Source organism: Diceros bicornis, chromosome 19, assembly GCF_020826845.1.
Source record: "Diceros bicornis minor isolate mBicDic1 chromosome 19, mDicBic1.mat.cur, whole genome shotgun sequence".
Taxonomy (NCBI): Eukaryota; Metazoa; Chordata; class Mammalia; order Perissodactyla; family Rhinocerotidae; genus Diceros; species Diceros bicornis.
Genome location: NC_080758.1, coordinates 43,506,985 through 43,532,163, shown reverse-complemented (window position 1 = coordinate 43,532,163; position 25,179 = coordinate 43,506,985). Strand labels below are relative to the sequence as shown.

Genomic DNA, 25,179 nt, shown 5'->3' with positions numbered 1-25,179 from the left:
ATGGGCTCCTTGTGCCCCCCTACCCAGCTCCTGGTGCGGTTGATGACTTGAACCTGTTTAGAGAGTGATCTTTGTGTGGGTTCCTTAAATGTGCTGCCTAGCCCACTGCTATCCCATGGGAGCCCAAGCTTACGCAACTCCCACCAAGCTAGGAGTGCTGGCTTTGCTCTTGGCAGTTCTCTGTGGCTTTGAAGTATTGATTGCTTGCTTAACTCCTCTAACCTTTCGCAGCGCTGACTCTGTAGGAGCAACTTTGAGCACTTCACTTAACCTCCCGGGCCTCAGTCTCTCTGTGTGAGACGAGGTCATAGGCAGGTCTCCTCTCTCCTGAGTCCATCCTCCTCTTGTCAAGTGCTCCATTTCCCTGAGCCTCATCTTGTCTGTTAAGCCCTTTACCATCATGGCTCCCAGTTGTCCTCCCTGCAGAGTATCCAGAATTCCCTGTGAAAGTGTCATTATCGTTAGTCTTGAGCAAAATTTAGTCCTTTATGGTTTTGGGCTTGAATTTTGTAGTGTATGAAATTCTTCAGCTTCCTACCAGCTTTTCTCAACTGGGGCCAGGGTTCCATCACAGACTTAAGCCTAATGCCTGGAGTAAGGCATCCATTATAGGATTAACTTCGCTACTCTGCTTCTAGAATGGTACTAGTTATGTACCTTCTTTGGGAAAATATTTACTCAGTATATATGCATATTATTTTTCCTTCTTTTCCCTTCTTCCTCTCTATTTTACCAAAAATTGGGTCATAGTTTTCATGCTGTTTCGCTACTTGTTCTTTCTCCCCACTTAACAGTGTTTCTCAATAACTTTGGTGTTCCAGAGTTCAGAAGAGAAGCCCCACTTGGAAGCCAACAATGATAACCCAAAGGCATAGTCCTGTTCTGGGTTTTTGTTGTGGAATTGGAGATAGGTGAGTTGGGCTCCATTCAAAGGAAGGGATGAGCCACCTAGTGAAGCATCGTCTCAGAAGGAGCTGAGAGGCTGTTAAACTTCCACATTCTCATAGAATCCCAGCTCCTCAGGGTTGAGGAGGGCATCACAGATCCACTAGGGCAGTGGTTCCCAAGCCTGCTTGGTCATCAGAATCTCCTAGGAGGTTATATACACAGATTCCTGGTCCCCCATCTGGGGGATTCTTACTTGGTGGGTCTGGGTTGGGGCCCTTCAGATGATTCTGTTGGTCAGCACGGCTGAGGAATCCCGGATCTGGCCCTGTTGTCTTTGGCTACATCTCCACTCTGCTCCTGGCCCAGTGTCTCTTGTGTGGCCTGTAGTAGCCTCCTCACTGGTCTTTCTGCTCTACTCTCGCCCCTCTAGAGTCGGTGCGCAGCAGCTAGAGGGATCGTTGAAAAAATGTAAAGGCGATTTTGCCTCTTCCCTGTACTCAAAACCTTCTGGGGTCTGTGGCTTCCTATCACATTTAAGTTCCAAAGTCTCAGCCATTTAACCAGGGCCTGGAAGGCCTGACATAATTTGGCCCCCACCTCTTCTCCTGACCTCGTCTTCCATTTTACTTCCCGCCCTCTCTCTGCAGTCACTCTGGCCTTCCTGCTCTTCCCCTACCCCTGGCCGGCTCCTGCCCTGGGTCCTCTGTACCTGCTCTGCTCTTTACCTGGAGTGCTCTCCCCAGATCTTTGCCTGGCCCTTGGCCTCGCTCCAGTCAGGCCTTTGCTCGCCCGTCACCCCCGTGGAGAGGTCCTTTCTGACTACTTGCCTCTTTTCTGCCTCTGTCCTCTGTCCTATCCCCTGACACTCTTTCATTTCTTAATAGCACTTACCACTATCTAAAATGGTATTGTATTTATTTTTTTCTAACCCCCTTACTAAAATGCAAACTCCAGGAAGGCCGAGACTGTATTGTGTACCACTTTGTCCCACACCAGGAGTACCGTCTGGCGTGTGGAAGGTCTCACCAAATATTTATGGACTGAATGAAAAAGTAAATCTCCCCATACAGTGTCCCAGATAAGGATTTGTCAGCGTCTAACTAAGCTTCCTCAGTGACGACTCTGCACATCTCAAGGCAACTCATTTTGTGTTGAGAAATCCTGATTGGTAGTTAGGCTGTCCTTCCTTCAGCTGGAAACAAAAAAGGATCTGCCTTCCTTCTTGCCCAGTAGCCCCTGCTTATCGCTCTCTGCTGGGGGTTGGGGTGATGGCTAATGCTGCCATTGTCAGCATCCTCGGCAGCCTCGATTTCAGGGGAGGTGGTGTGGTGAACCCCCTGCTTGGCGCCCAGATCCTCCTTTGCTGAAGGGCTTGTTGCCCAGCTGCTGGAGTGCTGTCAGCGCAGCCTTCAGTGTCACCCCTCAGGGGCCCAAGGTTACGTCCCTTCCCCAGGCAGCCCACAGTCAATGACTGCTCAGTGTAGGGGATGAAGACCTGGCCGTCTTGGCCCAACCTGGGCAACTCTGAAGGGCCACTGCAGCTCCAGAACTGCCCATGGGGTCGCCAGGGCTGTCCTTGTGTCTGTGTGGCAGTGCCACCGCTCCCTCTGCCAGTCCTGCTCCTGCCTCCTCCTCTCCCTAGTTGTTGATCCCAAGGGCACACCTTAATGAACACCCTGAACTCCCTCAGATTGTATACTTCTCCGGGATCTCAACCCGGAACAGTTGGCTCTTTGCCTGATGTTTTAGGTTTAACCTGCTCTAGGCCAAGGAAGATAATAAAGGGCTCAGCTCCCTCCTGCTATGGCAGGGGTCAGTGGAGGATTTCACTTAGCATGGGTCGTACAGAGCATCTGAGACTGACAGTATCCTTGTTCTTGGCTCATCCATAGTGGCAGCCCACGGGGAATGGAGTGGAGGCTGTGCAGATTTCTCACTGGCTGCCACTCAAGGTTGGATTTGGATGTAGGTCATGGTGCCACTGACCTCTAGTTGACTGCTGTGTGGTGAGATGCGGTCTGAGGAGCTGAAATGAAGTCAGGATGATTGCCTGAAAAACCCACTCCAGAATTTTTTTTAGTATTTATCTTCCCTGGGTTTTTCTCAAAAATTGAGCTGAAGGCTTTTATGATTTCACAGAGAGCAACTAAGAGTAGTCAGGAATCCTAAGATCTTTGAACACTCAGAACTGGCCAGAAAGGATAAGGAACAGCATGGGGAGAGAGGGTTTCAGGAGAATAGCCCTCCCTAAGTTTGTTTCCACCCTTTGACATAGGTGAGGCGACACATATTTATGGAGCTCCGCTACTCCACTGAGTACTGAGGATGCCAGCGTAGCTGAAGACGGCTCAGTCACTCTGGGCTTGGGGAGGGGAGGCGCATATATGTGCATCTAAGGAGGAGCCCTCTGGGTGCACACCCCTGGGTGAGAGATGGTGGCGTCAGGGTTAGCAAGCAAAAATAATGTATGAGTAGGTCTTGTGCAATATATAGGATATAGTTGTACTAAAAAAATTATCTGTTTATCTGAAATTCAAATCTAATTGGGCATCCTGTATTTTATCTAGAATCCTAATAAAAGAGAACGAAGTGCCGTTGGGTGGAGCAGAGGGACCAAGTAGTGCATTGAGCATAGGGGATCGGGAATGCTTCCCCAAAGAGGGGGAATCTGGGCCTGGTTTTGAATGTTGAGCACCATTTTGCAGAGAGGCAGGGAGGGGGAGAGGCAAATCTGGGCAGTACACAAGGATGACCGATGGCAGGGGGAGGTGTGGGAGTGCAAGGCGAGGGTGAGTTGTCCTCCATGTGGCTGGACAGTCAGGAGAGGAGGGTAAATAAGCCAGTGCTCACTTTCGTGCCCTGTAAGGACCTGGGCTTACCTTAGAGTGCTGAGGCGCCACCCAAAGTTTTAAATCAGGGGCTTTTTTTGTTTTAATTAACTAAATTTATTTTAATAAAAGTAATATTAAATCATGCTAAAATTAATTCCAGTAGTGAAATGTACAATTAATTTTCTCTTCCCCTGAGGTCCTGCTCCCACTGGCTCTCCAGAGGTAACTACTGTTAACAGCTTCCTGTTTATCCTTTCAGAAATGTTTAGAGGTGTTTTGTGCATCTGGAAGCAGATGTGTGCATATTGTGTTTGCTTTATTTATCGATTTACTTAACTGCAGGCTGGATCGTGGTCTGCACCCTCTTTTGCTACTTGTTCTTTCTCCCACTTAACAGAGTTCCTCGGAGTTCTTTCCATAGTAGTACCCATGGAGGTCACACAATCTTTTTAAAAACAGAGTTTTTTATTTTTATTTTTGCTATAGAGTGTCTTACCACCAAAATGAAGGCAGTTAAATTTTGGTTCATAGTATGTAAGTTTTAAGGTGAATTGGGGGATACTGATTTACTTCAGAACTTGGGGTAAATAAGCCATTTTTTAGAGTCTTCCATGATAATGGCTCAGTTTGGAGATCTCAGCACCGTCCCATCAGGCTGATTACTGTGGAGTGACCAAATACTAAACTGAACAAATGGAATCAATTTGAATTGCTGAATAATTTGAAAACATTTTCAAAATAGTTGAATTAACATAGGGTTATTTTTTCTAATAAGCTTTCTGCTACTCATATATCTGAGAGCTGACATAATTCACCTCTTTTTCTGATTGGATATTTTACATCTTTTCCTTTTCTTCCTCCCTCCCCCGCAATATTGATCTGTAACTCAGTGTACTTACTCCAGCTGGTTCATTTGTAGCATCTTATGATCTAGTTTCCAGACCTTTCAAATAAATAACTTATTTATATGAAGGGACCATAATTGTCTTTTCGGTTGAGAAACTCAATTCACTAAAGTGGCTGGGAGAGACATAGTTCATTTTTCTCTATTATCGAATCAATGTTCAAATAATATTTTAGGATTATTTATTTTCTTCAATATGGGAAAAATGTCAAGATTTATTTCTCTTGTTTCTTAAATGTCAGAGGAAATTGACCTGAGGCCGGGGGACCTGTGAGCCCGGGTTTTACAGTTTTCAGCTTCAGGATTAAAAGACAAAGCACTTAGTGCTGGTTGTAAGCGTTGCCCTTGTGCTCGGTGGACTCAGGTTGTGGAGTGTGAAGGAAGCTGGGTTCTTGCTTCTCTGGGATTCTCTAGACTAATTGGAGAGATGACATCACAGGGATGAAATCCAGATGAGTGGGATGAGCTAGGTAGGTGTGTGAAGGAAAACTGTTTCTGAAGGTTTATCAGCGTAAGTGAGTCAAATTAGAGACAATTTGGCTGAGCCAAGCGTGGCTTGAGAATGTGGATGGGAAGTGGAAGATACCATAGTGTGTGGGAAAGCAAGAACAAGAACGGTAGGGGGGCTAGTAGAGAGACTGGCGATCAGTAGAGGATGCACGTGGCCAAGAGTAGGCTGGCGTAAGAGCCAGTCATTTAACGTGTCTGTCAGTCAGTCTGTCACATTCAACGACCATTTTATGAATATCTCAAAGTTGTAGGCACTGTGCCAGGGCCTGGGGGTGCCAACCCAGACAGGCAGAGTCTTTCCTTGTAAGAAGTTCACAGTGTGGTTGTGAGACCAGCAGGAGGACCATCTAACTAGGGGATATGGCAGAGGGCTCAGCGGAGGCTGTCCAGACAGGGTGAAGTCTAAGCTGAGTCTGGAGGGATGGCTGGGAGTGGCCCAGGAGAAGGGGACGGGATAGATATAGTGTTGGATAGCAACATTAGGTAGGGTCAGATCACGAAGGACTTTGTATACCACTGAGAGTTGGGCTTTGAGAAGTCACTAAAGGACTTTAAAGCAGAGGAGCCTCATGGTGAGATGCATATTTTGAAAGAATCCCTCTGACGGCAGAGCAGCAGAGTGTGAATGGGAAGGGACAAGGCTGGAGGCAGAGACTATAGAGAAGTGGTGGTGGCCCAACCTGGGACAGTGGCTGTGGGGTGGGGAGATGTGGCTGAGGTTGGTAATTGGCAGTAGATTGTACAGGACTACGTAACTGACTGTTGGGTAGGGAGAATGAGGGAGTGGGAGGTAATGCTGTCAGATAGAATGTCATGTGGACCTTGAAGTCACCTATGATAGTTAAAGGCCCTGGGGTGAAGAGAAGGCCAGGAGCAGAAGCCAGTCTTCAGTGGACTGGGGGCTGAGCAGGATTGGTCAGCAGGGTGTGGAGGGAAAGAGGGCCCTGGAGCCTGCCTTCTTCCTTTCTTTCATCTCTGAAATATTTGCAAGTTTGACAGCTCTCCTGGACTCTACAAGGAATAAATGCACCAAAGGGTTAGTTTTAACATTTAATAACTCCAACCATCATAACCACTTTATGGAGATTACATTGGCTTTTCCATAAGTATTTTCAGGAACTAGAGTGAGATTTGCTCTCTATGGCTAAAAGTCTAGCTAGCATCTTTGTTATTTATAATACTGTACTTAGAGATTATTTTCAGAGTAAAGACACATCTTTTTCTTACAGTTTTAGATTTTATGCTGAAGAAGGAAACAATCTAGGAAATTGTTGTTTGTGAAATTTACTTTCTGGAACAGATGGCCTCCACCTTAATCTTCATGACCTTTAATTATTTTTTAAAATGACTTTAGGCTATTGGCAGCAGCCTTACATTGACATTGGGAAACAGTCTGGGTACAGAAAGGGCTAGAAGCTGATAGCTTGGCAGGGTGCTGAGAATGAGGAAACCTGGGTGTCATGACACTCAGATGACTTTTTAGATTCGATTACGTCAGACATTTATTGCTCTTGGTCAGAAGCCACTGTACAACTAAGAGCAAAGTGTCAGCTGACTTAGGTTAAGTACATATTGTGCCATGCAGTTTTTCATATAAAACTTAAAGGTCAAACTACAAAGTTAGTTTCCTAGTGTATGAAGTAAGTGACATTGTGGAGTTCGTTTCATGAAAGTAAAAGTAAGACTGGTTATCACTGTCATATTAAGATAATGTCAGAGCAGTGCTTTTCAAACTTGAACATTCATCAGAATCATTTAGGGCTCTTGTTAAAATGCAGGTTCCATTCAGTAGGTCTGTGGGGGGCCTTGAGGTACCTCATTTCTGACAAGCTCCTGGGGCTACTGATGCGGTTGGGTCCTGGGCTCCATTTTGAGTCACAAGCATCTGACTGGGGTTCCCATCTTTTGGGGCACAGAGCTCTTTGAGAAACTGAGGAAAGCTGTAGGCCTTCAGAAGAGTGAACCTGCTACCTCCTCCCTTCCCAGCACCACACCCCATGCGTATGATTCAAGGTCATGAACCCTCTGAAACCCACTTAGCATCTTCAGTTTTGAAAAAAATTTTTTTTTTTTTTTTGGCTGAGGAAAAATCGCCCTGAGCTAATGTCTGTGCCAATCTTCTTCTGTTTTGTACGTGGGTCGCCACCACAGCATGGCTGCTGACAAGTAGTGTAGGTGCGTGCCTGGGAACCAAACCTGGGCCACCGAAGCAGAGCACGCTGAACTTAACGATTATGCCACAGGGCTGGCCCCTTGTCTTCAGTTTTGATTACAGAAGTGGCTCATATTACATAACTGTCTTTCAGTCAGTATTTTTCCTCATATTTTTATAGAGCGAATGTTAATTTAAAACTGGGAAAGTACTGTCATGGTTGCCCATAGGTTAGAATAAATGATCATGTGGCGGGCCCTTTAAATTTAGCTGCTTCAAAGGTATAAGGCTCTAAGCCTTGGAACTACTTAACTTCTGGCTTCCAGCAAGAGCCAGGGGCATGGTATGAGCTGCATTCCTTCATGTTTTGTAACATGAAGGAGTTGACAAGTAGTGTGAGCACCTTTCACAGTCACTTCTAATTTTCTTAGATCCCTGGATAATTTTGTGCTCCCAACAAGTGTTTGTTGATAATAGTGGTTTTAAAATGAAAGATCTAGGGGCCAGCCTGTGGCTCTGTGGCTAAGTTCAGTGTGCTCCACTTTGGCAGCCCGGGTTCGGCGTGGACCTGCACTACTTGTAGGCGGCCATGCTGTGGTGCTGACCCACATACGAAATAGAGGAATATTGGCACAGATGTTAGATCAGGGCGAATCTTCCTCGGCAAAAAGAGGAAGATTGGCAACCGATGTTAGCTCAGGGCGAATCTTCCTCAGCAAAGAAAAAAAGTAAAAAAGGAAAGATCTAGACACAATAGGTTAGTGAGTGACTGAGAAATGACCCACGTGAGAATGGGAGGGATTGAGACATGGCAGTGTGTCGTATTAAAACTAATCTGTGTAATTTTCTTGCTGGGAAGGACATAATTTTGGTGGTTGAATGCTGTAGAAAGGGATAATTTTGTGAAGTATCTATTTTATGGCTGCATGACCATGGGGTGTCCCTAAGGCAGTTCTCACTTGGGGGTCCACAGTGGAGCTGCCCAAGATCTGGTGGGTTAGAGTGGAAGTGCTGTGCATATGGGAGGAATTCCATTTGTCTGTCTGTCTGTCTTGTAAGCCATTGTTCTGCTCATCCAACCCTACACTTCTTCATACTGGCTTGGAAAAGTTAAACCAGGCTGGGGGAATCCATTGTAGTGTTCGGATGGTGCTTACTACAACATACTCTTTGGGTTTAATTGTTCTGGCTGGTATTTATTCTGTCTCTGTTCGTCCTGAGGTGGTCAGGATGCTCCCCCCACCTGGTTCCCCCACCTCTGGATTATTTTAAAGTAAATCCCAGACATCATATCATTTCATTTGTAAATATGTCAGTATGTATCTCTCAAAGGTTAAGACTTTTTTTAATCATCATGATACCATTATCATACCTAAGATAGTAACAATAATTCCTTAATATCTTCAAATATCTAGTCAGTGTTAACATTTCCCTACATATAATTTCTAAAAATACCTTTTCTGTTTGAACTGAGGTCCAATTGGTTGATATGTCTTTAAAGTCTTTTTTCAATCCATAGATTCCCCGTCCATCTTTATATTCCTTGCAATTTGTTGTTGTTGTTATTGAATAAACTGGGTCATTTATCTGTCACCTTCCCAGAGGCTGGATTTTGCTGATCGCCTCCCTGGCATTGTTTGACTTGTTCCCCCCGCCCCTGTATTTCCTGGTGGTTCGCTGTCATCAGATCTAGAGCAGAGTCAGGCCTTTTAGGTGGGAGAGGGACAAGATTTCTGTGGCAGTGGTGTTGGCAATGGTGTTGGTCCTTCGGTTGGATGTACAGCATGTCTGATTGTCTCCTAGTGACTGGAGTTGGAAGCCATTGATGATCACTTCCTAGAACCATTAATTCACCAGGGTCGCAAAATGATGATATTCTAATTCTGTCATTCCTTCTTCATTTATTAGGTAGAATACCTTGAAAAGAGAAACTTCCCCAAACAACTATTTGGTTACCCTGGAGTGCAGATTGTTTAGGAAATACAGAGTAAATGCTTAATTCTTTCCCTTTATTTACTAGTTTTCAAAATAATGAAGTGATTCTTTTGATTTTCCAAGGGGGACCATTCACTTTTTATTTTTTAATTATGGAATCATAAATTTATGCGTATTTTATGTGTTTGAATCTATTGCAGTTATTCTTTTTGCTGCTCACCTTTGGCCACTGGGAATTTATTCAGGTTAGCTCTTAAGTCGTTTTGACATGGCCCTTGTATGAGTTCTCTCTTACTGTGTAACAAATTACCCCAAAACTTAGGGGCTTAAAACTACATGTATTATCTCACAGTTTCTGCGAGTCAGGAGCCTGGGTGGGGTTCACCTGGGTCCTCTGACTCAGGGTCTCTCTCAAGGCTGCAGTCCAGGTGCCTTCCAGCTTGGCTGGGGGAGGGACGCTTCCAGGCTCACCCACATGGCTGCTGGCTGTCCCCATTGCCAGGGGACACACAGGAAAGTCAGAAGTCAGAATATTTTGTAACCCAAACTCGAAGTGACATACCATCACTTTGGGCACCTTAGTGCTCTAGTCATTAGAAGTGAGTCACTAGGTCCAGCCCATTCTCAGAGGGCTGGAGGCGGAGATCATCAGGAGCCATTAGAAACTGCCTGTGACAACCTAGTAATCTTTGATATGGCAGGGTTCCTGCTTTCTTGTGGAGGAGATAGTTCAGATATTTGGATTGAGTCTTTCTCCAAATTGCCCTGATTTACTTTAGTGGAAAATGGTATTTACAGACTATCATTTGGGCATAAGATTCTAGGCCTTTTCAGAGGGCAAAGCTAGGGAGTATTTTTTTTTTCTATTTCAATTTCAGGTAAAGTACATACTAGTATTTCCCATTCAGAGTCAGAGTTTTTACTTAACCTCATCAGTCTTATGTTTGTATCTCCTTTCAACCAAAAATCTTGGTTCTCAGTGGCACCAGCATAATTTCCCATGTATTATCCCACAGTACACAAACAGAAATCTCAGAATAACGACACTTACTTTACCACCAAAAATGTTATTACTGAAAATGCTTTAAGATTTCTTTATAGTTCTTTTTCTCCTGAGGCTATATCCCACTACATTATACAGTCAAATTCCTCCATGTAGTCATAATTGAAATTGTTTTTCACTGTGCAGTGTGCAGTTAGGTTTATTTGCTTCAATTTTACTTTTGCATTATAGGTTATTTTGAAAAATAATTTTGTTTTATTTTTGTGTAAATTATTTTCATCATTCTACAGGTGATCTACAGATCAAGGTATTTTTGTAGAAATCTGGCTTCTATCCCTGCCCCCTCCACTCCATTTTCTTCCTTCTCCATGGATAGCCTTTTGAAAAATACATAGATTATCCTTTTTATCCTTAAATAGAAGTGGTAGCGTTCTGTATACATTTCTCCACCTTACATTCCCCACTTAGCAATAGATCCTGGGTACCACTCCATAGCAGTATCTGGAGATCTTCCTCATTCATTTTTCAATAATATAACACTCCATTTTCAATAATATAACACTCCATTGTGTCAATTTATGGTCATTTATTCTAGAGAGCTCTACTTTTTAGGAGTTCTCTTGAATTCCTGTTCTGCTGTTATCTAGGAATTGCGGTTTCTGAGGGGATGTAGAGAAGAAGGTGGGGGAGGGGCCAGTGCCCTGCAGCAGCACCTGGTTGTGACCACTCCAGTTTTCTTCTTGGTTTTCTTCCTGGGTGGAGGCATAAACTTTCTTTCTTTTTGTTACCAGGTGGGGGAGGCTGCTTTTATCTGAGTCACACAGCCCTCCATGGTTTCTGTCATTTCATCTACAATCCTTTTGGCTTACAGTTAGAAATTCTTTCAGGTTTTGACTACACATTATTTGTCAGTCTCAAGTGTTTGGTGGTGGCGTCTGTTTTGTGTGTCTTCATGTTTACAGCCATGCGTCGCTTAGTGATGGGGATATGTTCTGAGAAATGTGCTGTCAGGTGATTTCGCCATTGTGCAAACATCATAGAGTGTACTTACACAAACCTAGATCTATAGCCTACTTCATACCTAGGCTATATGGTGCTAATCGTGTGGGACCACCATGGTATATGCGGTCTGTCGTTGACCGAAACCTTGTTATGTGGCGTGTGACTGTATATTAGTAAGGATTTGGGAGGAGTGATATTAGAGATGGTGTTTCAGATGCCATTTAAAAACAAATCCTCATATGTAAAAAGGAAATAAAACACATCTTTTAAAAATAATTTTTTCTCTCCTCACCAATCCTGAATTATTTGTGTTGCAGGGAAAAGGACTTGGAAGCCAAATGCATTATTCATATGGAGAAAAGCAAAACAACAATCACAAACTTAAAGGCAAGTAGCACCCTGGCCTTGCTCCAGTTCCACGAGGTCCGTGTTTGTTTTATTGTCGGAATGATTTGTGGGTGAATAAAACATGTCTGCCGTTTCCGCACCCCTCCTTTCTCAGTTCATTAGCCGCGTCAGCTTGCACTTGGCTTGGGCTCAGTCACAAAGCAAAAGGGTCGATGCTCTGTTTCCTCTCCCATCCCTGGTTTCATCTGGAAGCCAGACCCATGCTGCAGCTCTGACATGGGAGCTCCTGGGTTTAGCCCAGACTCAGGCGTTTTCATCCTGGATCCTGTGGGAGATCCTTAGCCTGGCATTTGGCTACATTCTGTGAATCATTAAATAAGCTTTGGCCCTAGATTTGTTTGCATTTTTAAAGAAAATAGTTATGTTTTGTAAACGTTGCAACCTCAGCTGGTATTCTTATTCAAAACTCAGGGGATGAAAGATTTTTAAAAATCTGAATTTTTTTTTTGGAAAAAAATTGAAAAAAAGAATTTTCTAAGATGGAAAGTTCTTCCTTTTGCACTTAAAATATCCAGTTTGTTTCTTTGGTCAGGGAACTTGTTAAGGACCCTGAATACGTGTCACTTAGTGGGGAAATAAGAGTGTAAATAATAAAGAAATCATATGCTTTAAGGACTCAGCCCCTCTCCCCTTTGATATTTGTCATTGACTTATACGTTTGGGCTTCTGATGGCTGCTGCTTCATGGCCAAGTGCAGATCAGTCTCTGGTTGGATTTCTGTTAATTCGTGGCTCAAGGGACTGGACGTTTTGAAATCCAGTTTCAAAGTGGTGCAACTTAATCTCCAGTGATAGAAGCTGGGGAATGCTCCTGTCTTCCACTTGGGCCGTGTTCTGCATAATTTGATAGGTGGCCTCCTTTGAGGCTCTGCTGTCCCTTTGCCTGAGGTATTCTCCCGTGGAATGTCCTTCTTTCTCCACTGACCACAATCTTTTCTTCTAGCCCTCCCTCCTTTGACCTCCCACCTCTTCTCAGGTTTCTGCAGTCATCACTTGTCCCCTCTCTGCTGTTAGTTACCTTTGCCCTGCTTCATGTATCTTGGCATGCTGACAGTGCTATGGTAAAAATTTAATTATTAAAAAATTGTATTTCCTGATCAGAGTGAAGAGACCCCTGGCCTTGGATGAACCTCCTTTCTTTGTGCATTATGGACTCTATTTTCCTTGATTACTCCGTTCCTTTTTGAGTTTTACAACATTTCCTTGTCTGATATAGCCGGAACAGATGCCAGATTTTTAATATTTTAATAATAAGAACCTAAAAAAATGTTCTTTGTAGTATCCAAGTTATATTGGAAAATATAATCCTCATTAAATTTATTCAGCATATGTCTAGGGAAGTGTGTGAGGCTTTGGTGGCATATGAAGATTTTTAAACTTTTTAAAAGGTTTTTGGTTCAATTTAGGTATATAGCGAGGTAGATGAGATATATGCAAACATCTGCAATAAACTCATAGTATGATATGTCCTGGGAGAGGCTAGTCTCTCAGAGGTGGGAGAAATTATTTCTGGGTGGAGTGCACAAAGGAAGCTTTGTGTTAGAGGATGCATCTGACCTGGAGTTTTCACTGGGGCCACAAAATCACACAACTCTAGGGGGGCTCCCGTCACATCATGATCTATGTGAATAGCCACCCCTGGCATTGTGCAGACCCCAACTCTGGTTTTGGGTGGCGGGAACAGTAAAAAGCCTTGAAGCCAGAAAAAGAGTCTGGCTGGAGTGTTGGGTTCACGTAAGGTAATCATGATAAAAAGTCCAGAAAAAGTGGCCTTGGGTCCTATCTTAGAGAGCCTGGATTGCTGGGAGGAGCTGAGGTTTTATTTATTTATTTTTTGGTGGGGGAGTTGGGTCCAGGAAGAATTAAATGCTTTTTAGTCAGAGTGTAAATATGAAAAATGGTGATCATTGTATATTTTTTATGAAATTTTTTTTCTTGAATTGGATGGATCACTTGTCAACTGACAGTGCTCTTTACGTTATTGTTATTATTACCATAATCATCTCTCTCTAGATACCAGAAGGAGGGACTGGGGACTCAGGAAGAGAACGGACCAAGACCTTCACCTATGACTTTTCTTTTTATTCTGCTGATACAAAAAGTCCAGATTATGTTTCACAAGAAATGGTATGATGCTTTTAAAATCTTTATTTTGGTTTATTTTCAGATTGAGAAAAACATGCTTACCCTAAAACTCTTTAAAACATCTTGCTAATTTTTTTCCGAATTTAATTTATGTAAAATTAGCCTTGGCTAACTTAGCTTTCTGGTTGCTACATAGCACCATTTATCTTAAGCCTGAGAAGAATTCAATCCCAAAAGGTGGATTCTTTTTTTCCACTTCTGAGCATGATGATCATAATGTTTGTTTCAAAACTTGGACATGACTACTATTTTGAAGGAGCTCTGCATCTATGCATTTTTGGGGGTGACATTGATATGCTACTAAGCCTGGCAAATAAGCCACTTAGCCTTGCGTCCTGGTGTGATGCAGAACTTTAGGAGGTAGACTTCAAACCCAAGTCACATTTCCCCTGCTTGAAAGGATCATTATAGGGTCTAGAAAGTAGAATTCTAGAAAGAAAGAACATTTTTGTCCAGAATCTTTCTAGAACCTAGAATGAAGCTGGAATTTGTCCAAGAAACCTGTACTGTGGTCTTTTATGATCTAAAATGTAGACATGACGTAGGCAGATAAGAAGAGACCCAAAGATCCTCCCCGGAGACTGTCGCATGTTGACATTTCATGTGTGCAGAAGGACAGTGTATTTCCCTGGGTGGGGAGAGCTGGGTGTTTGAGCAGAGAGAGGTTGTGGGGAAGCAACTGTGTGGGGGAAGAACGTGAGCTTCATGGCTGGGCGGCTTCTTGGCTTGTTAACAGCTTCTTTAGGTACATTGCTTCAGGTTTCCATGTGTTAAAATGAGGATAAGAATTCCTGCCTGCCTGCCTGCCTGGGTTGTAATCTATGCAGTGACATCTTGAAGTGGTATTATTGTCTAGTTTCTTGCAACTTGGTGTGTCCGTGTACCAGAATCATTGGCATTGCCTGGGAATGTTGTTAGAAATGCAGAACTTCAGGACCTATTTGAGACCTACTGAATCAAACTGCATCTTTTAGCAAGATCTCCAGGTGATTTGCACACACCTTAACATTTGAGAAATGTAGTTGGTTTAGAAATGGTTTATGGAGGAGATTGGCTTTCTGAGGCAATGTAAATGTTGGAGTTAAGATAGGCTGTGAACTTAGAGAAGTTATTCAAAGGAGAGGACTGGAGTGATTGTATCCAGAAGATGTTAATTCGGTATCAGGGCAAAATAGAAAAGACACAGCCATAAGAATGGGAGCCATAAAGAGAGATGAGGTGCCTGGTATGAAAGAGGGGTCAGCAGAGGAAAGATGAACTAATGTTGCTTGAGTTTGCATTGGTGTCAGAAACTGCTTGGTGCTCATGTATGCTGTCTCATTTAATCCTCACAAGAGGATTGTGAGGATGTGAGGATTGTGAATGAAGTCAACTGAAAGCTCCATCTTTCTTTGTCAAAGAGACTCAGTGAGCTTAAATAACTTACCCAAGTCTGAATCGACTTGATAGTAACAGAGTTGAGATCCTGGGGTTGATGTGTAGGGTGGTGGAGAAGCCACTGGAAGGTCTTAAGGGTATAAGAGAAAAGGATTGGTGGGTTCTAAATGGCAGATGGATAGGGCAGCCCTGCTGAATGATAAATGAACGAGTGAGTGAGTGAAGATGACTTTGTGTTGAGGTAACTGGATTAGTAGCCGGGAGTCTGGTGAGGAATGGAATGTTACAGATGTTGGAATCGGATTTTGGCTTTATATGGGAATGAGAATGAAGTGGCTGGTGTGAAGGAATTTGTTAAGGGAAAAGCCAGTTCATTGTACAGTCTTCAGAATGTCTTCAACAGAGAATGAAGGAAGAGTCATGAACATGGTCTCCACTTCTAACTTACCTAATGAGCTGCTGGATTCCTTCTCAATTTAAGCTGAATTTGAGGCCTTTTGGGGACAGAGGGCTGTGCTGAGGGGACGCCCAGGGACAGAGGAGTAGAGCGTGTGTGACAGCAGGGCCTGGCACATGGAGATGCTCAGTAAACGTTTTCTGACTGAAAGAACTCATTTATGGATGGTGGTTAATTTATGGGAACAGATGACATGTCCTGGGTTCTATAAGAATCAAGATCAGGGGAGCAGTAACAAGATTACCTCTTTTGGAAGTTAAAAATAAATGCCTCGAGTTTAAAAATAGTTTTAGATTGTGAAAAGCTTTCAACTGATAAGGATAATTTTCATGCTTCCAGGTGTATGTATAGCGTCTCTTCTCAGATGCTTTGAGTTCTTTGACTCTATAAAAATAATCAGAGATGTTCCATTAAATTATAAACTAAAAAAGCCTTAAGATATGTTAGTAGACACTACTTTCTAGGAGTACCACGTGTTAATAAAATCAACATAAATACGGGAGAATACCTATCTTTTAAACAGTCTATTAAAGAGGAAGTAATCTTCCCTCACCCCTAATTTTAATACCTGTTGTTACTATAAAGGGATTCAATTTCGAGTTGACAAGAGTTTTCATGGTGCCCTTTGTGGCACAGGAATTGAGCTGACAGGTCTGTCCCTGCTGTAAATGGGAAGATGCAGACTTAGCATGTTGGTCATCTTCTTCTTTTTTTAAAATCATTTGAATGTAAAGGCAGCTTGAGAAAATATATCATGCCCATTACTACAGTTCAAGTCAAGTTTCCCTTGATGTTAAACAAATACCAAATAAGATGACCGTTAATATTTCTTCCTTCCAGATTTATTTTAGAATTAGAAAAAATATCAGTGAGCAGTTTAAGTCCACACTCATGTAAATTAAAGACCATTAAATATGGTCTGATTTTCTTAATGGTTCTTCAAAACTCCAGAGGGAGGCTTTGATCTCACACAACCTGTTCATTAGTTCAACCCTGGAGACACTTGAGACCTAGACTCTCTCAGTTGACAGGCTGGATGGAGAGATTTGTTTTAACAGTGCCCTCTTGTGGGCAGTTCCCCTCAGGTGAGGCCCGTGAAGACTTGGATTACTCTGGAAATGAGTTTCAAGTCTGTGCTTAGACAAGCAGCGGGGCGGATTTTGGGTAACCCGGCCAAGTGAGGGATTTGATGCCAGTGGGGAGAGCAGGCCATCAGTCCGATGAAGCAGCCTTCCCTCCCCAACTTGGTTTGCTAGATGATGGTAAGTCAGTCCTTTGTGGGAGCTGCAATGGGGTAGCCTGTTTTCCTTGCCAAGAATCCCGGAGATGTGGGCAGCGTCCTGCTGCATCTCTGGGTCCCGTGCCTACTTTGGATGGGTCACTTGAAACTGAGCCCAAGCCAGGCCTGGGTCTCTGCACCTCTAGACCTGCATTTTCTAAGCCTATTTTGCAGTTGTGTCCACCAGCCTCAGCCCCTCTGGGCCCCCTGAATCTTCCAGAGAATTTTAGCTGGGTTAGTTTTCTGGAAAATAAAATAATAGTAAAATGCTGGGTTTGGATTTTAACCCTAGGGAAGAATTTCCTTTTGAAAACGTTTGGGTTTGATTTAAATATGATATTTCCCATGACTTTGTTTTAGCCCCAGACAAAACTGTGAGAGAAGATCCTTCCTTTATTCTTTGGGAAGTTTGTGGAAGGCTCTTATTCCTATCCAATAACACTCTGTGAAATGGTAAAAATTATATATGCCTTTTGTTTTTGTTTAATCAGAGAGAATTGGAGAAATATTTAGAGTTTTTCCTCATATTCCATACACAATGGTGAAAACAAAGCTCAGATGAATAGTCTGGAGCTTTGAGTCTCCCTGTGATTCCTGGCTTCTGCCTTTTCACAGAAGTTTGTGGAAAGGGGGCCCTTCCAGGTGAGGTTGGGGCATCGTCATTGATTTCAAGGGTGTGGGAAGAGGACACATAGCGATGAGGCCTTAGAAGCACAGGCTTTGGTGTCAGAAAGGCCTGAGCGCAAGTCCCAGCTCTGGCTCTCTCTCTGTGTGCCTGCTGACCTAACTTCTCCCCTCAAAGAAAAGGGTCTAGTGACAGTATTCACCGTGTAGCGTTTTTATGAGGACTAGTACATGAACACATGAAGCAGCATAGACAGGGCCCAATGTGAGCTGCTCCTCTAGTTCATAGTGGAGTAAGTCATCAGAATTTGAGAGTAAGATCAGAAAATGTCAGCTCCTAAAGCAGAAATGGATAAAAATTAGAATGAATGAGACTGGCCATTTGTGGAAGTGACTTGATTGAAATGATAGTTTGTGAATCTTTGACTGACAAGACTGAGGAAACAAAGTCCAAACAAGGTAGCAGGAAGATAGTGCCTGAAGAAAGCTGCAGTCCAGGTGGCTGTTATTTTTATCTTGTCCTGGGATGACAGGGTGTGTTATTAGCAGGGACGGTTTATGTGGAGCTGAGATCAAGATGGTCACTGTTTATCAGCCCTGTCTAGCGGGTGGGTATTCTGGACGGAGGGCCTAGATCTCTGCAGGGGAGATGATGGGTCTCCAGTTTGGCTAACCTGGCATCACTCACAGAGACTGAAGACTCCTGACGGGTTGGTGAGGCTCCCACCTTGGACTGTGGTGACCCCACAAAGCAGCGCCTCACTTTTTCATGGCTCCCTCAGAGAATCTGATCATGCTCCCTCTCTCTTTAATATCTCTTCAGCTGCTGATGAGCCTCATTTTTGAAACAGGAAGGTGTTTTATGTGCCCTTAGTGTGCGAGTCTGAGAGGGCAGGAGGCAACCTGAAGGCTTGGGGGGGTTGGAAAGCTGTGGTTGGTCCTTTTCCCAGCCGGGTGTAACTAGGATGACCACGCATCTTGATCTGCTTCATTTACATCAACTGTCTGGGTGAAGTATTTGTCCTTCACCCCTTTTCATTCCAAAAGTGTCCCATTGCAATTATGTGGAGCAACTGACATGGACTCAGGCCATTGTAGCTGCAACCCCAAGCCCCACACAGCTCGTCTTCTGGCCCTCTCCATCCTGGGCAAATATCCAAATAGGAAAAAGCATCTGGACTGTGACTCAGGGGAGCCCAGCCATCCCGGTCTGATCCACATCCACTTATTACTGAGCTCCGTGAGAACCTCCAGAGACTTATTTTGATGACATGTGGACCCTTACAGTGATGGCACTGATTTGGCGTGGTTTGGGCAATAACTTCTGGCTGCCATGTCCTTCGAGTTTTGAATAGTTTCTGGAAGCTCTGATAAAATGAATAACTCTATAAATTTATTTAATTCTGAGATGGAAATTCATCATGCATTAAAATCATCTTTGCTTCTAGACATGATTGTCACCTTACCTTGTTTACATTTTTATATTTCAGGCATTTTTTGTTAACCTAAGTAGGAAAAAGGAAGGGGTTGCTTTTTGCTTGCTTAAAAACTTTCCTGTTGATTAAAAACTGAGGCGCGTACATATTCTGTTGTTAACGGTTGTGCAGGAATTTATGTGGTATAATCCTTAAGAGATGACATAGCATTCAAGAATATTGTCAACACTAAGGGGCTTTTATTAAAATCCATGATAATTGTATCTTTTGTGCTTTTTTGGCTTTCAGGTTTTCAAAACCCTCGGCACAGATGTCGTGAAGTCTGCATTTGAAGGTTATAACGCTTGTGTCTTTGCATATGGGCAGACTGGATCGGGAAAGTCTTACACTATGATGGGAGACTCTGTACGTTGGCTACACTGCGGGGGGAGAAAACTTCTCATTGTATCTCTTGGGGCTGATAGAATTATCTTTTTATCTACTTGGTCTCTACTAACTTGCTTTTCAGGTTCTGATCATTCTTTAGCAATAAGATAAAACTCAGTAATAAGTTCAGCTAAATTTCCTTTGAGAGATTTTAAATTAGAAATAGTTTTAAGTGTATAAACATGAATAATGGATGCAAGTCTCGGTTCATTTTCTGTTTTTAAAGGCTTTATAATCTTATCAGAAAAGTATGCTGGGCCCACAAGCAATTTATTCCTCTTTTCTGCCAACACAACAGTTTGAATAAAATTACTGAACTCTATTCTTTTTAAAATTATTCAAAACATTTTTCCCCAAGAAAAATGTAAAAAAAAAAAATCTTAACTCTTTGGTGGAAAGGTACCACATAAATCCAGCAAATACGTAAAAAGAATTGTAAAGTTTATATAGAGTCTATGTATTTATAAAGATAGTGTGCAGGGTTTAGTAGTTATGCTATATAAACAGGCATTCAAGTTATACTTGCCCCAAAATATGGAGGAGTAAAAACTAGACTTCATTGCAGGAACTTTGTCTCATTCTGTGTTTTCTCCGGATCTAGCTAGTGCCTGTGTGTTTTACTTTTCTTATATCATGGTGGAAACTCTTCCCTGACTCTCACACCTGTGGCATGTTCTAGACGTGGAGGTGCCAGGAGAGGATCGCAGGCCCTCCTGCCGGCAGGCACAGTGGTGTCTGGAATGCTACAGGTTTGGTGGTTCACGGAAGTAGTCGTGTGTAAAGGAGGCTAGGTCATTCCAGGTGAAAGGCTTTAAGTGATTGTGTCCTGGCTTCTTTTTTTTTTTTTTCTTGTGAGGAAGATCAGCCCTGAGCTAACATCCATGCCAATCCTCCTCTTTTTGCTGAGGAAGACCGGCCCTGAGCTAACATCTATTGCCAGTCTTCCTCCTTTTTTTCCGCTTTTTCTCCCGAAAGCCCCAGTAGATAGTTGTATGTTGTAGTTGGACATCCTGCTAGTTGCTGTATGTAGGACGCGGCCTCAGCATGGCCGGAGAAGCAGTGCGTCGGTGCGCGCCCGGGATCCGAACCCAGGCCGCCAATAGCGGAGCGTGCGCACTTAACCGCTAAGCCACGAGGCTGAGCCCCTGTCCTGGCTTCTTGAATACAGACTTTTCCTTTACAGGAGAAGTAGATAAACGTTGTGCTGTGAATCCTTGATGCTGCAAAGTAGGGGAGAGTAAATAGGAGAAGAACAGATAATGTTGAGTTACACGTTTCCTTTTATCCCCCCCCTCCCTTCTGCTCTCCTACTGCACCTTTGAAACAAAAGCCTTCTATAAAAAGCCATGTTGAGTCCCTAGTAGCTATTTTGTGTGAGTTAAACATTTATAAAGCATTCGTAAATTATAACTGTTTTTCTTTGACCTTATAGTTGAGTACTGTTTGGATATTCTTTTTTATTTTTTAAAGAAAGAATGAAAAATATGCTGAAAGGCCCATTTTTCCCTGATAAGAATTGGTTTCTGGGGTGGCCTGGTGGCATAGTGGTTAAGTGTGGGCGCTTCACTTTGGCGGCCTGGGGTTTGCAGGTTCAGATCTCGGGCACGTACCGATGCACTGGTTGTCAGGCCATGCTGTGGTGGCATGCCATATAAAGTAGAGGAAGATGGGCACGGATGTTAGCCCAGGGCCAGTCTTCCTCAGCAAAAAAAAAAGAGGAGGATTGGCAATAGATGTTAGCTCAGGGCTGATCTTCCTCACCAAAAAAAAAAAAAATTAGTTTCTTTTATTTTTTGGGTGGGTGCTTTGGTGAAGGTAGGGAGGGACTTCAGAAAACATTGAAGCTCTGAGGTTTGGATTTCCTAACAAGAACACTTTACCTCATCTTTAGTATCATTCTGAGGTTGATCAGCTTTTAATACTGACTGAAATGTGAATATTATTGATTCTGCCCCCATTGCCTAAGTAATATGATGTGTTAAAATCTTCCTGTCTAGGAAGGCAGGGGTGAGGATTATTCCATCCAAGGAGGGATATACCACACGTTTAATGTGGTCCTATCACCTAAGCTTTAAGACAGTTATTAGCTACTTTGAGGACTTACTAAGGTTTTGTTGGTATTTCTTTTCTGTGCAGTGTATATTTCACCTTTTTTGGTCATTTAACCAGATCAGATTTTTAGCATTTATTCTACAGCTGTTGACTGTCTTGTTTGAAAGTTAGAGAATAAGTCTTATGTTTGCAAGCCGTGATTTAACTGATTGACAGCTGATAACGATGTGTTAGCAGAGTCCCAGCCTGTGGACGTGGAAAGCTCACTCTTCTTTTCAGAGAGTAGGAAGCGTCCTGGGGGGTGAATGGTGTGCCTGGGGCCTGGGCGGCGGACCTGTGGTTGGCAGGCAGGCCCCTCAGGTCTAAGTCCACTCCAGCAAATCACAATTGTAATCATGGTTGCTTTTATTTCAAGTGACAGCTATGGCATTCCTCCTTCCCGCTGCAGGGCGATTCTGGCTTAATACCTCGGATCTGTGAAGGGCTCTTCAGTCGGATAAATGAAACCACCAGATGGGATGAAGCATCTTTTCGAACTGAAGTCAGGTAGGACCTGTGGCCTGAGTAACTCAGTATGAGCTTGGAGGGAGGTTGCTTTCAGGCTCAAGGAATGGATACAGTCTTTGGATTCCTGAAGGGTGAGTCTGCCTTTTTCCCCTCCTGTGCTATGGTAGTTGAAAGTAAAGTTGAAAACATGTATCTTTTCAGTGACTTTCTTGGGTACAATTTGGATTAGGATTTGGGAGGTGGGTAGACATAACCTAGTTTGGTCAGAAACTGTAACGTAGGATGTTTATCTCAAATGGAGTGAGCTTTTGACTTTTAAGGGAATACCCAATTCACTTGTCTTATTCTTTTAGCTGAATAAGGTTTGCATTCTTCTTTGTGTTGGTAGGATTACCTTAAATCTAATCTTGAAATAAATCTGGAAGGTTGAGGTGTTTTTTCCTCCTTGAAATTAAACCTGTGTAGGGAGCCAGTCTTGTCAGTGGTTTTGGGGGCAGATGTGGCAATCAAGGGTCTTATGGCTGCCTGACCTCTCAGTGGCTGTGTGGCCTTGGACAGGTTAAATCGCTCTAAACCTGCATTGCCTAACCTATAAAATAGGGATCATAGCACCTACCTCTGGGCTGTTGTAGGGATTAAATGAAATAATCCATAAAGTGTTTAGCATAGTACCTGATACATAGTTACCACTCATAAGTGTATGTTGCTGCTGTTATTATTGTTGTTATTAATGTCTGAAATCATTTTTCTGAATTCAATTCTATTTAAAATTTTTAGCTACTTAGAAATTTATAATGAACGTGTGAGAGATCTACTTAGGCGGAAGTCATCTAAAACCTTCAATTTAAGAGTCCGTGAGCATCCAAAAGAAGGACCTTATGTTGAGGGTAAGAGTGAATATTTCACAGCCCTGTTCTTGGGAATTTGAGTAAAAATAATAGTTTCAAAGGACAAAAAAGAAGGATAATGGTGAGGTTTAAAACATTTATTTATTTTTGGTGTTTGATTACAGTAAAAATGACGTGCTGTCACTACACCATGTTCATTTAATGAATTTATCCTTCACTGGACATTCACTGATGTTGTGGGACTTGCCTGTATATTTCATTTGGCTTTAAGAACTCTCTGGAAATTTGTTTTCCAGTGTTCTCAAGCAAGATAAGCAACCTGATAACCTGTCTCTTTAAAAGGCGTTACATTTTATCGGTATATTTTTACCAGCCTTAATGGTAACATATGACCATAAGGAGATGCTAAGACCTCTTACCTATTGAGAAGAGCATTTACAGAGTTTCCTGTGTTGTGGTTCTCAGCATTTGTGTTGTGACACCAGCTGTGTCAGTCCATTGTGAGGAATGTCACAAGTAATGATGGGTAAAGGGCTGGCCCTTGCCAACGAGGCTGGATTTAAGGCTGTCCTTATAATGAAGCTGCTCTCACGTACTCTGCATAAGGCGGCTGAGTCATGGCTGGCCTGTAGGAATCACACACAGAGAGGTGCATTCTTGTGGCTGTTGTCCTTCATATGTGTCTTGTGGGGGCAGGGCTGAGAACCGGTCGTGGGTTTAAAGATGTTCCTGTTTTGGTTGTCTTTTTCACCTGGAGATACCAGGTGCACCAACAGGACCCTGTCTGCATTTTATTGAATTTCCAATTGAACTTTTGCCTTTTATGCCCAAAGTAAGGTGTGTAACTAGGTATTTGTTTTGTGGAGCATGGCATAGCTATTATTGTTACAGTTTTTAGCCTAACTGTGCCTTTGTGTTTTCTCTTTAATTGTCTTATCAGATGTTAAAACGTATTATAAGGGTGGTTTATGAAGAGGCAGAATAATCAAACAGGTCAAAACATCCAGAATCTGATGTAGATACTTATGGGGATTTAGTTTCTAATAAATCTGCTATTCAAACATTAGGGGAATATGAGTTATTAAGCTGTCTGGGAGAAAAAAAAAGTAAATTGGGACCATAGCTCAGTTTTTACACCAGGATAAATGACAAATAGCTCTAAGATTTAAATGTAAAAGTGACATAATAAAATGATTGCAAGAAACCATGGGTTAATTTTTTGCAGAAATTTGAAGAAGGGAAGGCTTTTAAAAATTTGACTTAACACGCCAAAACCATGAAATAAAAGTGTTAAATTTGAAGTGGTAAAAAATAGAACTTTAGGGGCCGGCCTGGTGGTGTGGTGGGGAAATTCGCATGCTCTGCTGCAGCAGCCCCGGGTTCACGGGTTCAGATCCTGGGTGCGGACATACACACTGCTCATCAAGCCAAGGCAGTGGCATCCCACATATCAAATAGAGGAAGACTGGCACGGATGTTAGCTCAGGGTCAGTCTTCCTCAAGCAAAAAGAGGGAGATTGTCAACAGATGTTAGCTCAGGGCCAGTCTTCCTCACCAAAACAAAAAACAAAAAACAAAAAAACCTTTGTATTTGGCAGAAACACCATAAGCAAAGTAAAAAGACAACTTACAAAGTGAGGAAAATATTTTCAATTCAAGTTTCAGATAAAGCACTAATTTCCCTAATATAGAAAGAGCTCCTATAAATCAGTAAGGACAGATACAACAATGAAGTAGAAAAATGAACAAAGGATGTGAAAATACAGATGATTTTTAAATGGAGGAAAGAATGCTCAGCCTCACTCATAATCAGAGAGAAGCAAAATAATAATTCTTCGAGGTAACGTTTGTTACCTATCCTTGGCAGATCTAAGTAAGCCTGGTAATACAGTGTTGGGAGACAGGCAGTCTTATACGTTGCTACTGCTGGGTGTAAATTGCTTTCTGTGAAGGACAGTTTTGCAGTATCTATCAACATTTCAAATGTGCTTTGATCTAGCAATTCCACCTCTTAAGAATTTATTCTGTGGAAATATTCATACACATTTGAAAAGACCTGTGTACAAGGTTATTTGTAGCAGTGTTACTTGTAATTGGAAACAAAACGTAAACAACCTCTATAGTCTCAGTTGAGGCTGGTTAACTTGGTTATGGTACATGTATACAATGGAATGCTCTGCAGCCATAAAAACGAATGAGGAATCACCTTAACTGATACAGAATATTCTTCGATATATTATTACATAGAAAAAAACAGGATGCAAAACGGTGTTTATGGTATGCTACCATGTATGAAAGGGGCAAAAGAGAGGTTTTAAATGTATGTAATTACCTATGTATGTATGGGTTATTTCTAGAAAGGTATGGAGAAACTAATAACATTGGGTTGCCTCACA

General features: G+C 42.6%; 1 protein-coding gene across 9 annotated transcripts in view; it reads left to right on the top strand.

The window, feature by feature from the left end:
* Positions 1–25,179, top strand: part of KIF16B (kinesin family member 16B) — a 290,451-nt gene that overhangs the window by 26,723 nt on the left and 238,549 nt on the right. For 8 of the 9 annotated variants that reach the window (XM_058563260.1, XM_058563259.1, XM_058563258.1 and 5 more), the window contains exons 2-6: positions 11,543–11,612; positions 13,646–13,759; positions 19,239–19,355; positions 21,877–21,974; positions 22,713–22,822. In XM_058563260.1, the coding sequence (XP_058419243.1) occupies positions 11,543–11,612; positions 13,646–13,759; positions 19,239–19,355; positions 21,877–21,974; positions 22,713–22,822 (509 nt within the window). Of the gene's footprint in view, positions 1–11,542; positions 11,613–13,645; positions 13,760–19,238; positions 19,356–21,876; positions 21,975–22,712; positions 22,823–25,179 lie in introns of those variants that run through there. The other variant, XM_058563256.1, reaches the window with a different exon arrangement.